This window comes from Epinephelus lanceolatus, chromosome 22 (assembly GCF_041903045.1).
Source record: "Epinephelus lanceolatus isolate andai-2023 chromosome 22, ASM4190304v1, whole genome shotgun sequence".
Classification (NCBI taxonomy): Eukaryota; Metazoa; Chordata; class Actinopteri; order Perciformes; family Serranidae; genus Epinephelus; species Epinephelus lanceolatus.
Window position 1 is genome coordinate 10,359,614 of NC_135755.1, and position 16,387 is coordinate 10,376,000.

Sequence of the window (16,387 nt, forward strand, 5' to 3'; positions counted from 1 at the left end):
TGGACCTGTGTAGCTACAGTGACATTGACTGTGTTAAAAAACGACGCACAAACCGACTGACTTGTTGACATTTTAATAATCAATTGTGTTACTACAACCTGTATTAGGCAAAAATCCACCCAAGTTGTTCACATGCTCTCCTGTTAATGTAGCTACCTCGGTACAAAATGGCCTCCTTCTTCTTCTTCGTCTCAGTGTGAGTTCATCAGCGGACAGAGGTCTGCTGCAGTACCACGGGCTCTCATCTACAAGCTCCAGTTCACAGCATTTCAAACTGAACACACACAGTGAGGATGATCGACGCACGACTCAGTAACAAAAACCATGTGATTGGAGGAGTATGACACACGAGTTGGCATGGGTGAGGATTTTAAAATGACACATCTGAGCATGAATGAAATGATAATGTTGGTGATAAGAAGCAGATGAATACTACAGAGGAGTATCAGGGCCAGGCGTGAGAGGAAGAAGATGACAGAACATTTTCTCTCTGTAGTGCACGCAGGTGTAACATTAAATAACGTCCATTTGTCCATTACCAGCTGTTTCAGTTTGCACAAATGCAACCAATTCTTGAAGGTGTCTGGTTTCTACACCGGGCATTTTGTAAAGGCAGCCTTATGCACTGGTAGTTTGATTTATTCTCAAGAGTTTGACTTTAGTCTTGAGAGTTTGTTCTCTGCGTTTAGACTTTATTCTCAACGTTTAAACTTAATTGTCAACATTTAAACTTTATTCTCAACATTTAAACTTTATTCTCGTCATTTAGACTTCACTCTTGACGTTTAGAATTTATTCTCAATGTTAAGACTTTATTCTTGACATTTAGACTTTATTCTCCACATTTAGATTTTATTCGCGACATTTAGACTATATTCTTGACATTTAGACTTAATTCTCCACATTTAGATTTTATTCGCAACATTTCGACATTTTATTCTCGTCGTTTAGACTTTATTTTCGTCATTTAGACTTTATTCTTGACATTTAGACTTTATTCTCCACATTTAGATTTTATTCGCGACATTTAGACTATATTCTTGACATTTAGACTTAATTCTCCATTTAGATTTTATTCGCAACATTTCGACATTTTATTCTCGTCGTTCAGACTTTACTCTTGACATTTAGACTTTATTCTCGTCATTTAAACTTTATTCAAGACATTTTGATTTTATTCTCATCATTTAAACTTAATTCTCAACACTTTGATTTTATTCTCGAATTGATATTTCAACTTTTTTTAAATTATTTTTATTTTCTTATTTCGACTTTACCCTAAAAACGATTTTCCAACTTTTTTCTAGACCATTCGACTTTATTCTCGTCATTTAAGCTTTATTCTAGAATTGATATTTTACTCTAGACATTTAAACTTTATTTTCAACGCTTTGACTTTATTCTCGAACTGATATTCCAGGTTTACTCACAATACTTCGACTATAATTCTTAACATTTTGACTTTAGTATTAAAATGCAAAAAAAAAAATCTTTCTTCCGTTATATAAATATTCTTATGCCTGACTTTGACAGACAAGTGGTGGCTTTTTGCCCGACTTATGCCTGTACTGAAAGTTCTACATTATTTTCAACATTATTATTCTTGACATTTTTATTATTTTTTTTTTTTTTGAAACTCCTGAATCTTCTTCCTGATTTTTATTCCCTTATGCCTGGCACAAAGACTTAATATTTGACATTATTTCTCAACATTATTCTCAACATTTCAACTTTATTCTAGAATGCAAAATTTTAAAAGAATCTCCGCCCTCTCAATTTTCCTCTTATGCCTGACCCCAATAGTCTTCCAAAGACCGCAGTATATACATCATATTTGTCATGAGATAAATTAACAAGAGATGAAATATGCAACTCTGAACCGTTATCGCATGATCCGAACGAAAAAAAAAAGCAGAATTCACAGACAATCGCAGTTTCAAAAGAGGATTATTATGAAACTGAATGACATCCTTGAGATAAGGCTTTCAAATTTCTAGCCCTTTAAAGTTACACAAATACAAAAATCAGGACGGAAAGACAGAGGTTAAACACAATCATAACAATACTGTAACTCCAAAGCGTTAACTCGGCCCACGTGAGTGCAAGAATGAACTAAAACCAAATCCGCAAGTGAAGAGTTGTGTTCCAACATCACAAGGGAAAAATACATCAAAATGAGTTCCAAGTATTTGTATTTAAATTGAGTCTAATTCTAATTTCATTCTTTCCTCTAAATGTATGTTAACGTACAAACTCTTCACATGAGGCTCAAACTTCACACCAGAATGTTTTCAAGCCACGTCAGTGACCAACACCCTGTTTTCCTTTGACTTCATTGCACCATCATCTTCAATTTAACAGTCAAGTATCAACCAACGACACGTTAAACAAACAAAAGCAAGATTGTGTTTCGTACAGACATTCAAAAATGTTATTCTGGATGATTTAAAAAAAAATGGCAGCAATCCTGTTATGAGCTTTGATTTAATAACTAAACAACATGATACTGTGATGTGTTTGACATGTAGGAGAGATTTGTTCTAGCAAATATTATACTAGCATTTAATGAAGACTAAAAGGAAAATAAAATAACGTCTGGGGTGTAACTACACATTCCTGTGGTCTACATTTCTCCTGCTATGAGGCTATGTCTCTGCAAAGGTTCACTGCACTAAAGGCTACATGCTTTCCCAAACAGTTGGCAACAGTTTCGTTGTCAGACCAAACCAGCCTGGTATGTACAGTCACAGTTGTTGCATTATGTGCTTTTAATATGCTTGTTCTGAGGCAGTTCTGCACTTTGACGTTTAGTGTTTTACAAATGTACAGGTCCCATCGTTTAGACGGGTTTAGACAAGTCTAATTAATATTTAGGCTGCTTCTCTGCAGAGTCTAAATCTATGACATCCTTCCATACTTGTTCAGCCCCAAAATGACCATGTGTAGATCAATTTGTCACCCTGTGTTGAGTTGGATTTGTATAGAAACTTCATTTTTCTCACATACCTACATGGTGAACAAAGAATCCAAAAACTCATGCATTGAGTAACATCACAAGTTAACGTTCCACCTTAAAAGTCGCCAGCAGTCGGCCCAGTGAATTATTTTTCATAGACTCCAGCTGCTGTGAGAGGCAGCAAAACATCCTTTCATTTTATAGTTACAGTTTACTAATAAAACTCTCCACAGTATGAATAGTGGTTACATGAGCCTCAAAACCAGCCACAACTCAGCCCTGAGCAGAGTGACCGTCCTCTACTGACCAATCAGACTGCAGTGTTCACAGCTCCACCTTTTAGTACCAGATCTGTGTGCTAGGTACCCCAACAGAGGGGGGACCGAACATGGGGACAGTAAGGAACGGTTCCATTGATACCATCCACAACTTTTCACAGTGGGAATGGAGCAAAAGCGTACCCAACTGAACCGTACTGCTCGGAGGAAACTGTAAAATTACTGTTTTTGTCAGTGGAGTCTGGCTTTGAAGAGAGCATAGATAAGTTTTACTTATCTCTCTCCTGTTAAAAAGGGCTGTCTGTTTGGGAAGCATTGAGCGTACAACTGGATAACTGAAACTTGGATTATTCTGCACGAGTTGTGTGAGAGTTTGTGAACAGATTTTATGATATAGCTTTTCTCAGTCTCATAAATTTTTGTTAGCTTTCTTCAAGAATCCAGCGTAACACAGGACGAAAAACTGATGTAAAGATGATCATTTGGGGGGTGAAGTATTCCTTTAATTGTCTTTGACAGTGATGATAATGTGTGAGCTAATAGTTGAGCCGTACCGATACGTGGTGAGTGGAGCCCAAGCTGCCTGCAGGTCAGGCCACTGTCATACTAACAAGGAACTAAAGGTGACAAATGGGGGAGCTGTGTACCAAAACAAAGAAAGAAAATGGAGCAGGAAATCTGAATGAAAGGAAGCTAGTGATGTGGTTGCTCCATCAGGACCCCACGTCCCATCTCTGCAAATGAACTTATACCTGGATACCACCAGAGGGAACTGTTGCAATAGTTATGTCAACTCAAAGTCAGAGCAACCAAGAAAAAGAAAAGCACCTCTGAGCAGGCATTTCCTGTCTGCGCCATCAATCATGTGTAATGTTGGCTGTCATGAGACGAAGAGGGCTGAAAGGGTGGAGCGGACGCTGGAGGTTTGTTAGCAGTCAGTGGAGATTTTGGCCGAGAGGTCCTGGATGCGGCGAGCGCTGCAGCTCTTACATAAGATGTGGCCGTCCAGCGGGTAACAGCCTCGACCCTCCCCTTCAGAGGACAGCAGGAGGCCACATTCCTGATGAACACAGTCAGTTCAAATCAACACACTGCCACGGACTCAACCCATGAACACATGTCACATGCAACATATCCAGCAAATCTGGGGCACTCTCTAAACAACAACTCCTACATTTCATAGGCAGGTTTAGGATTCTTGCACCTGGTGCATAAATAAGTCTTATTAACTTTTAGTACAATTGTGTAAAAGTCAAAGATGCAATAATGAAGATGTGACTCCTGTGACTTCCGATAGTCTATGTACACTGTTCAGACTGGGCAGCTATCTCTTTCACAACGCAAGTCTCCCTTTGTATCAGTCTGTGCCCCCTGTCTAAATTCAGAGGTTTCCACAGGTCAGTGAACGCAGCACAGACGAAACCCTTCCTCTTTTCATCATCAGCAGTGTGGAGCTTTGAATCACAGGGTGGATCTGATCAGATCAGATCGATGGATGAGAGCAGTTTGTGAGTGAGAGCAAACTTTTCGATCCAGCGCAATGAAGGGTTAAGTTTCACTTGACGTTCTGCTGCTCCGGCTGTGCCCAGAGTACACTCTGCGCTGCAAGAGTGCTAATAACTGGTATAAATATTCCAACAGCACTCCTAATGAACGGTCCAGCTCGAGAAATAGAAAATCAAAATGTGGCTGTAGACGTTTTAATCGTGGCAGGCCGCCACAAATAAACAAATGTGTGGGAAATCCCGTCACAGGAAAGTCTTTTTTGGGCCCCGTGGCATCACGTGACGGACCCAGAAGATGTAATTCTATGGTTTAGCCACTGTGTCAAATTTGCTTTGAAGCACCACACTGTTCCAGGACGCTTTGGGTTTACACAAAGCAGCAAGAAGAGGCAAGAGAGGCTGAGCCGCCATTTTTTTCCGATAATGATAACACTTGTGGGCACCTGGAAAATTGTTCCGTATATAGATTCAATTTTTTCAAATTTTTGTACAACAAATGAAAGAAATTTAATTTGTTTTTACTTTTTGTTATGATTTATGGCATTTTAACTGCGTTATCCTGCACCAAAGACATTTTTGATTTCTCCCTTCTTCTAGCAGTGATTGTGCCGTTTCCAAACAGGTGCAGGACGTTTATATTGCAGTGAAAAACAAGGCCACAAGGATTCAAATGCGACGAGAGCAAGAAATGCCAATCTTTCATTCTTCAATGAAAACCTCTCTCAAACCTATCAAATACAATGTTTAGAGCTGGTCGTGATGTTTCTGGTACTCTGTGCTATAAAATCTTGCCCAGTTGACTCACCTCGCAGACGTAACAGTTAACATGAAAGCTGCGGTCCAGAGCTACGATCCTCACCGTCTCCTCCTGGCCCTGTTCAGGCATGATGGGCTCTCCGCAAACTGAGCAACGAGGAGCATACTTCCTGTCGGGGGAAAACAAACATCAACATTTACAGTTTGTGAGCATGTCTGTCACTTCTAGTTCAAACAGAAAACCAAGCACAGCGTCACAGTGCCGGAACGCCGTCGTACCTATGGAAGTCATCTATGCAGTGTATCTGAGAGGTTGCGTCCACGGTGAAGGGGACCCCGTCCAAGCAGCAGTTGCAAACCACACACGTGAAACAGCGAGGGTGGTACGCCTTTCCCATGGCCCGCAGGATACGGTCCAGGATGGGCTTGGAGCACTTTGAACAGCGCTCTAATGTACTCTGACAAGAAGAGCAGAGACAGGTGTGTGGATCAGAGGATGAGTGACAGAGCAGCACTGCAACAGAACATAGGATCAACCAGGAAATACAGACATATAAATCCCATCGGAAAGGCAAGGTAAAGTGGTGAAAATATTCTAAATATAGCGTACACTGAACCGATATTATCTGTTTTGCTGCTCCCGCTGTCCACAGCAGTACATTGCTTAGCCTCTGTGTCAGTACACCTGTCTGCTTCTCCAAACTGGAGGCGTGCTGACTGACATCTACTGAAGGTAATACACTGACTATGGATAAGTATCTCACACAACTGTACCTCAAACACTCTGATCCCTTTGAGGATGCTTTAAGTGGATAAAAGGTTGACACATATTGGAGTAAAACCAGTAACGGGCCACCGTAGGGGCCAAAAATGTGACCTTTGCCTTCACTTACAATGTAACAACTCTCACAGTAACTCTTCTTGTCGAGGGCGTAGAACGGTTGCCCCCGGAGACGGGCGTGGCAGGTGATACACGTGAAACACTCCACATGGAACACCTGCTCCATGGCGATGCAGCCGCTGCCATCGCCGACCACGTTGTCACCACACCGGGCACAGCGGCCTGAAAGTCAGAGTATTGTCTATTTGAGTTTTCTTTTTTGTTTCAAATACCAGAATGCACATTTTTGCGGTGTCATAAGTCGTTAATGTGATGAGTAGCGACTGTACCAAAATAGTCCTCAGCGGGGGGGTGGTTCATATCATATACCAACTTCTTGGTTAGTCGTTCCAGCTCTTCCTCGGGCCTGCTTGTTGCTATGCTCTGCTGGAAGAAGACATGATACATGAATCACATATGTAACAGGAAAACCAAAAGAGACCAGAGATCAACCATCAAGTTTTCAAAAAATGTATCAGGTTTAGGTTCGTACAGGCTCTAGTGTCTAAACATGTCAATCGATAACCAGCCATTACAACTGTATATTTGTGTATGTGCGTTTCCTTCACATTTAAAGGAATACTTCACCCTCCAAATGACCATTTGTATATTGATTGCTCACCCGACATTACGTTAAATTCATGAGGAAAGGATTGTTTTTCTCACATGTCTCCACGGCAAACGAAATGCAGAAAATTCTTGATGAATTCAACTCATAGGGGTCCACATTTAACAACAGCAAAACTATATCAAAACATCCCTTCACAAAGTCATGCAGTATAATGAAGGGTGCTTTCAGACCTAGAGTTGTTGGTTCGTGTTCTCACGGCAGCATTTACAAGCGGACCAGATCAAATGCCTTGTGCGAGAAAGCTGCTCTTGATTTGTCAGAAAAATCCAGGAAGTAAAGCAAACGTTGAAGAAGAGTACACTTGCAAGATAAATATGACACTTTCTAATGTCACAATGGAAGGACAACTACGCAGGTTGATTTTAGCGCTGCTCATCGTGGACTATATTGCTGTCATTGTTCATTTTAGTCAAACCATACAGTTTGAAAACGAGGCACGGCTCCAACTAGAAAACAATGTTTTGATGCATTGGATGTGCTGAATGTGCATATTAAGGCAGTTCAGGAGGAGGTGCACATTAATAATCCTCCAGGACTGTAACATGCTCATGTTTAACCCAAACAATGTGTCATGTGACTGCAGTTGGTTCAGATCCAGGTCGGAACACGTTCTCACCACAAACGAACCGCACCAGAGTTCGTTTGTAACTAGACCGAGACCACCTCTTCAAGAAGGTCTCAGTCCGGTTGCTGTGTTCACACCTGCCCAAACGAACCACACTTAGGGGGCAAACGAACTTGAGTTTGATTGAACTGAACCAAACAGTCAAGTCCGACAAGTCTAATATATTCAGCACTGTTAATTTAAGGCATTTCCAGACTTTTTAGACACCCTGGAACTTGTTGTGGTGGAACATTGACACACAGGGAGGCGAACATTGTTAATAAAATCATCCCACCAAAGAATATGCCACAAAAAACATTAAGAGTCTTTGAAGTCACTATGTAACTTAAGACGATGTAGATTTGGATCGTGCAATAAGGCGTGCTGGCTTTGTTTTTTTGCCTTTAAACACAGACTCCTCTGACTTTAACTCTTCAAAATTTTTATGTTTTTGGATTCTTCGTTCACCGACAGTTTCCCTCACGCATTCAGCTTTAACACGGGTTGAGTAACTGATATACAAACAGTAATTTGTGAGGTGAAGTATTCCTTTAATTTTCAAACTTAGAGATGTAGATATGCGTCCATACCTTGCTGGACTGGTAAGCAGGACTCTGTGCAGCTCCTGACCCCGTCTGATTATTTTCCATCCCTCTCTTGGACAGTGGAACCTGGTTGACTCTTCCTCCAGGTCCTGAGCTGCTCCCTTTGTACACCGCCTCAGAGTGCATCTCCTGAGCTTGTGAGTTGGGATGTGGAGGGTACCAGCCCTGTTGACTTGTCTGACTCTGGGGAGGGGGGCGTGAAACGTGCTGGCGAGGAGGGGGTGGTGTGTACGCCTGCTCAGCCTGCCTCCCCGTCTGAGAGTAGGTGACAGGCTGCGCCGTCTTGACCTGGACGCTGAACCTGGGCCCGGTGGGAGTTGAGGCAGTGGTGTAGGAGGCCGGGACGGGCTGAGGGTAGGGCTTAGGTGTTGAAGTGGAGTAGTAGTCCTGCTGGTGGGAGGTGGAGTACTGAGATGACTGGTGCTCGTTGGGGTAGGGCGGCGCTGGGTGGTATTGGCTCTGGGGATGAGGGGGGTAGCCCATGGATGGCCGACCCTGAGGAGGGGGTGCGCTCTGGTGCGCAGGTTTGTAGTGATCCCCTGAGAGGTACTTGTTATAAGGCACGTTGTCGTACAGCTGCGGGGAGTGCGAAAATTAGCAAAACTGCACATGCAATTTCTCAAGAAAACATTTAATTTCAGTAAAGTGTATGGTCCTACTTGTGTGCTGGAGTCCTGTGGGTGGCTGTCCAAGTCAGCAAGCATGCTGGTGAGGGAGTCAATCTCAGCATCGATTTTGGAGTGATAGCTCGCTGGCTTTTCAGGACCACGATGCTGACAACACAGCAGCATGAGGAGCATGTTAACACAAACATGAGGACTGAGTATTTAAACAAAACATCACAACAGCTCAAGATGCTTTTTATTTTCTATCAGTAAAGCTCCAGTAAGTAGCACCAACCATCAGCTCGTAGCTGTCCATGTGAGGGCTCCAGTTGCGTTCTTCTTTGGGACCAGGGGGAGGGGAGTAGTAATGATCGCTCGACGAGTGATGAATGGGTCCACCTTTAGGCAAGAGAACAGATATCAAACTAGAGTTACCGCCTCACAGTTTACATCCATGCCTGTCCAGACTCATGAGCAGCCATGACAGTAGACGATGCTTCTTCCCCCGGCAGCACAGAGGATCTGTACAGTCACCACAGTTTTAAGATGAACACCCAAAATTAGTGTTACCAACTCAGTCTCTGACCAAATGTCTCCCCTTCTGTTCCTGAGATATGACGTTGAGTAAGACCTTAGACCTTTTGGATATAAAATTACATCACTTTCCTATCAAATCCAATGAAACATTTGTGTCAAATTTTGTCAAAATTAGCACATGAATCCTTGAGTTATGGCCAAAAACATGTTCATGAGGTCACAGTAACGTTGACCTTTTACCTTTCACCAACATCTAGTTCAATAGTTGAACTCAAATGTCCACAATTACAGACTCTCACACTTTGCAGGCGTGTTTCCAGTAAGTCTGAGAGCGCTTAGGGCTGTCCAAATCCACAATTCCTGTCCACAACAGGCCTAAAGCGGACTTTCCACAGACTTCAAGCGAGTATGCTTGGGACTTCAGCAGTCTCGTCGCAGTCAGAGCCCTAATTTACGTCTCAGGTTACAGTACGTACGACTTAAGACCGCAAGACCTCAGTTTGCAAGTCCAGAGGGTGGACGTTTGGATTCAGCCGATCAGTTCATTCTTGAATCAAAATGGACGTTTGTGCCAAATTTGAGGAAATCCCTCAAGGCGTTCTTGAAGTATCACCTTTACAAGAATGGGACGGATGGACGACCCAAAAACAAAATGCCTCCAGCCATTACTATCTAAGAAAGCTTCACTTAAGGGTTATGATCTATATGTAGGTTGGATATACCGAGAGCTTAAAAATAAGGGGACAAATCATGAGAACACTTAAATACTAGGACTGCCCCCCAAATTTTCCTAGTTGACCAACAGTCGTCATTTAGGACCATTAGTTGACTAGTCGCCTGCATGTTTACGATATTAATTTAATTATTAAATTATATATTTTGGTGGTTTGAGTTGAAGGTGTGAGAAAGAATAGTATCAGTAACATTGTTAACACTGTGCTACATTACAGAGAAATACAAAACCGTACTAATAAACCTTCATTAATATAGGCCTATATTTTATCTACAAGTGCACAAGTCCGCCATCCCTGACTCCAGTAGGTCTTCTTACCTGTGGGTCCTGTAGCCATGTACCTGTTGGCCATCCCTCCTCCTCCTCCTCCGTTCTGGTCATAGGGGCCATATTTTGGCCGGAAGTCGGACGCCCCCTTCTTGTTGGGGGCTCTGTAGATCGCTGACCCAGCAGAGTGAGACATCTGAGGGACAGCTCGCTCAGGGCTATCCAGAGTCCTCGGTGGAAGCCAGGTGGGACCGGACATGGCAGGCTTCTGAGATCAAAGAAGGAAAAAGACAACGTTTGTGTCATGTTGTTTTATCGATTAATTTTTTAGTGCTATGATTTATTTTGGCGCCCTGAATGCAAATCAGTGCCACACAATACAGCTTTGCCCAACAGTGGGTATGCATGATTTTCAGCGTTCCTCCTTGATTTTCATGAGCACAGCTGTGGCTGCTGTGTGTGTTTATGCCATATGTAACCAATGGAAACTAAGGGATGCTTCACACTTTGTTTCCTATGGCAACGCGGGGACACACAGACCGAACAATAGGCTTCTAGTTGAGGAGCAGGAAGAGAGCGGCCATTCTGTAAGGCTGGGGGATTTCCAGCACAGTCGCGCACACATTGCCCTAAAGCGTGCGCCAGACAAACACTCGATGCAAAAAGCTCTCCAGTGCACAAACTCGTACACAAGAAACACAAACAGGTGCAAAACTGTTTTCCCCCCACAATGGTTATTGTCTCTGGGTGTTTACACACTGGTATCATTTATTTCCAAACGATGCGGGGACAAAAACAGGGCAGGAAATGTTGTGTAATGATATGTGTCTGTATACACGTGAACACCTGGCTCATAACAATATATTATGTATTCTCTGCAGGATAAATAACAACACCGCCGCTCACAGCTGAGGCGACAAAGTGCTGACTTGCACCTGACGGCCTTCATTAAAGGGACTGTTCCGATTTTTTGAAGTGCATTTGTATGGGGTACTTATCCATGGAAAGTATATTACATACAGTAGATAGTTTGGAAAACCAGGCTCACCAAGCTAGGTAATGTACTGCTGTGGACAAGGGCAGCAACAAAACATATTTTAGCCACCTAAAAAAATGAATATCAGTTGAAGTGTACGCTATATTTATAATATTTAATCAGCTGGTTTTGTTTATATTATTGTGTGACTCTGGTGTTTAACAGGGATAATTTGGAAACACCAAAGTCACACAATAACAGACACAAACTAACTGATGGAGGCGGCAGAGGACCAGCAGCTCCTGTGTTCAGTGAGGTAAAATTACTGGTTTTATCAATGGAGACTGGTGGCTCTAAGGCCTAGTCCACACGGACGTGTGTACTTCTGAAACTGAAGTTTTTCGGGCTCCGGTTTCCAAAAAAAATTTGTCCACCGCAAAACCTGCTACCAAGTGATGTAATACACATGCCAAAGCAGTAGGTGGCAATGTAGCTTCTAACGGAAAGGCCATTTTAACTAATCAGAAGTCAGAGTCAATACCGGAATAGGGAAGTGCGGAAAATAAAAACAACCTGATCCACAAAGGAGGCTGCTCCTGTTGCTAGCTACCCCAACAACACTACCACGAAAGCAGCAACAGGCCTGCCAACGGAGGTTCTGGATCCGGCCGGGTCGGACCTCAGACTGGTTCTCGAAACTTTCCCACCAGTGTGAGGTCTGACCCGGCCGGATCGAGAACCTCCATTGGCAGGCCCATCACTGCTTTCGTGGTAGTGTAGCTAGGGTAGCTAGCAACAGGAGCAGCCTCCTTCGTTGGTCGTTAGGTCGAGCAGCTGGATATGCCATCCAAAGAGAGCAGATAGCTCGCTCACAAATAAAGTTAGCACCAGCATGTTTGTTTGGTCTGCCATTTCACTAGCTATTTACCGTCGCTCTGACGTCAAACATTGGAGACAGGTAATAAAATACTGTGGTTATCCTATCCACACGCAACCGCTGGCACTGGAGTCTTCCAAAAACTTCACCGGAAGACTCCAGTTTCAAAGAAAACGCGGTTTCGGGGGTCCAAAAGTGTGGTTGCGTGTGGCCAAACAGCCAAATCACATAGAATAATACATGGTTTCAGAAGTACAAGGGTCCGTGTGGACTAGACCTAAGAGAGTGATATAAAAGCTTCAGTTCCTCATCAAACGGGCTGTATCATCATGTACACTTAAACTGATATTGACTTTTTTAGGTGGCTAAAATGTTTTGTTGTTGCCCCCGTCCGCAGGAGTCTCCAGTCCACTTCTCCAAACTGGGGGCGTGCCAAATGACACCTACTGTATGTAATACACTGACTATGGATTAGTACATCATACAACCAAAAAAAAAAATCTGAACTATCCCCGAATTACTTTGATACACTTAACAGAACTTTATAGAAAGCATCACAGATTACCTAACAGGGAAAACAAGATGCTTAAAGGCATAGTTGGGATCTTTGAAAGTGGGGTTGTATTATCGATGACCTGCCTACAGTAGATGGCACCTCGCGCACCCCAGTTTGGAGAAGCAGGCAGGAGTACTGCCACAGAAGCTGAGCAGTGTACTGCTGTGGACAGGGGCAGCAGCAAAACATATTTTAACCACTTGAAAAAAGTCCCACCTACAAAAGATTATACTGCTCTCTTGAGCACCAGACTCCATTTAGAAAAAGAGTAATTTAAGCTCTCTGTACACAGGAGCTACCGGTGTGCTGTCGCTTTGATCAAGTAGCTTATTTGTGTTATTATGCAACTCTGGTTAATCAGACCTCACCACATTAAACACCAAAGTCACACAATAACACCAACAAACTCACTAACTGAGGCAGCGGTAGACCAGCAGCTCCGGTGTTCATCAATGTTAAATCACTGTTTTTCTTAATGGAGTCTGGATTTGAAGAGAGCGATAAGGCAGCTTCAGTTCCCCATGAGAAATCGCTGTTTGACAGCAAGGTAAAGCGGTGACAATATTCTAAATGTAGTGTGTACTTAGACCGATACTTGTTTTTCTAGGTGGCTGAAATGCGTTTCCCTGCTGCCCCTGTCTACAGCAGTACATTGCTTTGCTTCCATGGTGGTACTTTTTGTTGCTCTCCAAATGAGTAAGAGCAGATTAGTCACTTTAATGACGATGAATGCATGACTTTGAACACTTTTTATGGGAAAACAAGCAAACAAACAGTCTAACAATACAAAGAACTGCACACATTGTCTGTATTTTATATGTTTAACACTATTTGGGTTTGGACTGAGTGACTTTGGTAACTATATTTTCCATCTTATAGAGCATTAAATTATTAAAAGATGATGGTTGAATCCATGCACGAAGGAAGCAAGTGTGCATGTCATGTCATATCCTTTTTTGGAAAGACACTGTGTGACTGACACAACGCCTAAATGGACTGCAAGCGCAAGGACAAGCCAAAACAAATGGGTATTGTCAGAGGGGAGAAATTAACAGCCCACTCAGACTGATTGTATGCGGGTCGTGTGGCCGTCACAAATCCTTGTTGCTAAGAGGATTACAGTGATGGATGAGAAGATGATGTGGACACACAGAAATAAACAGCATCTAAGCCTTGTGGTTTGTTTTTGACTCTTATTTTTTGTATTCCTTCTACCCACAAGGTTGTTACAGTCACCATTAAACCATGCAGCATCAGCACGGACTCACACTGAGACCACGTGGAGGAAAAAGTGACCACAAACCTCCACAACCGACCTGATTTAAGCCTCTGAATCCGGATGAGCACACACACTCAAATCCGAGGACGGCTGCGCCAGGAAATTAATCTCAACGGGTTTTATCACTCTGTGTGTGTGTGTGTGTGTTAAAGCCAATTGTGAGTTTATATGTGATTTAAAAGCATTTGTGTCCATCTTTCATGTCAGCTGGACCTCTTGCTGGACGCACAGGAGGCGTAGCAGCTCGTGAAATGTCAAAGTTGATGACAAGAGTGAAGCTAGCGGGAATGGGTACAAGCAACATCCGGTGGTTTTACATTTCAAAATAATAGTTTGGCGTTCCAGAATCACGGAAAACTACTTAAAAATAAAGGCAGTGCGGCTAAAATAACTGCTAGCTGATTCAGTTTAACTCGTGTTATCATATTTTGCTGCTACATTCGGTTAAACAGCGTTATTTTGTTATTCTACAGCAATAACTGAAATTACACGGTTTTATTTTGAAGGCAAATGCCCTGCTAGCTTAACATTTTCTGACACAATGGAGCTTTAATGTAGCCAAACATGCTAGTTACACGGCACAAATAACAGGAAGACAACATCACTTAACTCAATAAGGAAATAGGATAACAACTATATCCGCAAACATGATGTGTAATCAGCGTTAGCGGTTCCTACCTCTTACAGTACCTTTACAGTGGCTCTCCTCTTCCCTTCAGTCTCATCTACAAAGCAGGGACAAAATAAAATTGGTCAAACACATCAGACACGTCGCATTAAAAACACATTAGCGACATTTTTCTTGCTTTTAACGGCACCGTTAGTCCCGCTGAGCGACATTAACGTCTCCTACAAATGAATAAAGAGACTAACGGCTGAGCTGCTCGTCCAAATCTGTCCTTTGTGCGTCACATGAGTGTAAAACATACGACTTAAGTAATATAACAAGCCACAATGGAGGATAATTAGCGATAATTAACTTTAATAACAGGCTTGTTTACTTGTTTGCTAGCCTGTTTTGAACTCGAGCAGAGCTCGTGCCTTGCCTCCAGGCTAACTTCAACACAACCGAAGAGGAAACAATGAAATAACCGACAACTACCGCCTGAAACCAGCCTCACAAACACAACCTAAGCTTCGGTTTGAATGCTCACAGCTCAGTGAAAGTTACCGCGACACCACTTTCTTTTACATTTAGCGTCGTTAACCTACTTTGTAGCGGATCCTGAGGCCTTTAGCAGCAGCAGCAAGATCCTCACTGCTGCATTCCCGATGTGTGACGTAACTGCTGCTGTTAGACCGTGTGTGTTTGTGTGTGTGTGTGTATAGAGGTGGGGGGTCTGTCACATGAATTTTTTAAAAATAAAAGTACAAAGATCGACCTTATTGCAAGCTGTGATGGAAAAACAGATAGAAAAATCCCAGAATCATAAACGATGGGCAAATTTCTAAACAAAAAAACCTGCGAGAAACGACACAGGTTTTTAGGCTGAAGTACATATGTCAAGGAAAGCTTTATATGTAAATATATGTATGCTACAAGTTTGGAAGCAAGATCAGATTTGTACAAAAAAAAAAATCATAGTTTCATTTGTATACAAAATAAACATTTTTATTATATAATGTCATTTATCAGAATACATTTTTATATCATCCATCCATTTTCATCTGCAAAGCACCCCAGACGTCCCTCTCCCCAGCAACACTTTCCAGCTCCTCCTGGGGGACCCCAAGGCGTGCCCCGGGGCCTCCTACCAGTTGGACTTGCCGGGGACACCTCCAGCAGGAAGCGCCCAGGAGGCATCCTGATCAGATGCCTGAACCACCTCAACTGACCACTTTGACACAAAGGAGCAACGGCTCTACTCCGAGTTCCCTCTGGATGTCCAAGCTCCTCACCCTATTGCTAAAGGCCCATTTATGCTCAATGTTAAATACGGATCCGGATACAGATGGAGCCTTCTGTCCGTGCTCTGTGTTCATTTCGTCCGTATTTCTGCACGTTTCCATAAAGCTTATGGATACGGGCCAAACGGAGCAGTACCACCGGGAACCGTGGGGGCAGTGTTGCTGTCACTACGTAGCTCTAGTGAGACACGAAGAAGAAATAACAATTCAATTTCTCTCATCGGCAGTACTAGAGAAAAGAATTCTCCGTCCTCCAGTGTCTCTGTTTTTGTCTTTTATGCAAGAGGTACATTATCAATATCTCCTCCACAGTCGCCATGTTTGTTTTTGAGTTTGTTGTTGTCATAAACTTTTGACGCTGGGCTGCCCCCTGGTGGATATATTGGTTAACATCCATGCCAACGTAAAGGGCGCATGGACGTATGTGGGCAGTG

At 42.8% G+C, this 16,387-nt stretch overlaps 1 protein-coding gene across 3 annotated transcripts; it reads right to left on the minus strand.

The window, feature by feature from the left end:
* Positions 1 to 57: 57 nt before the first annotated feature.
* Positions 58 to 15,339, minus strand: trip6 (thyroid hormone receptor interactor 6). Of its 3 annotated transcripts, none has more exons than XM_033651806.2 (11): positions 15,258 to 15,339; positions 14,736 to 14,770; positions 10,409 to 10,625; positions 9,116 to 9,219; positions 8,875 to 8,988; positions 8,201 to 8,791; positions 6,666 to 6,762; positions 6,389 to 6,558; positions 5,775 to 5,953; positions 5,545 to 5,665; positions 58 to 4,294 (listed from the first exon to the last, which is right to left on the minus strand). In XM_033651806.2, exons 3-11 carry the CDS (start codon positions 10,614 to 10,616, stop codon positions 4,163 to 4,165), a joined length of 1,716 nt encoding a protein of 571 aa, XP_033507697.1. In that variant the 5' UTR covers positions 10,617 to 10,625; positions 14,736 to 14,770; positions 15,258 to 15,339; the 3' UTR covers positions 58 to 4,162. The 3 variants fall into 3 exon arrangements, with proteins under 3 accessions (XP_033507697.1, XP_033507698.1, XP_033507696.1); XM_033651807.2 differs by having other exon boundaries at positions 6,666 to 6,759; positions 14,724 to 14,770; XM_033651805.2 differs by having other exon boundaries at positions 14,724 to 14,770.
* Between the last annotated feature and the right edge of the window lie 1,048 nt (positions 15,340 to 16,387).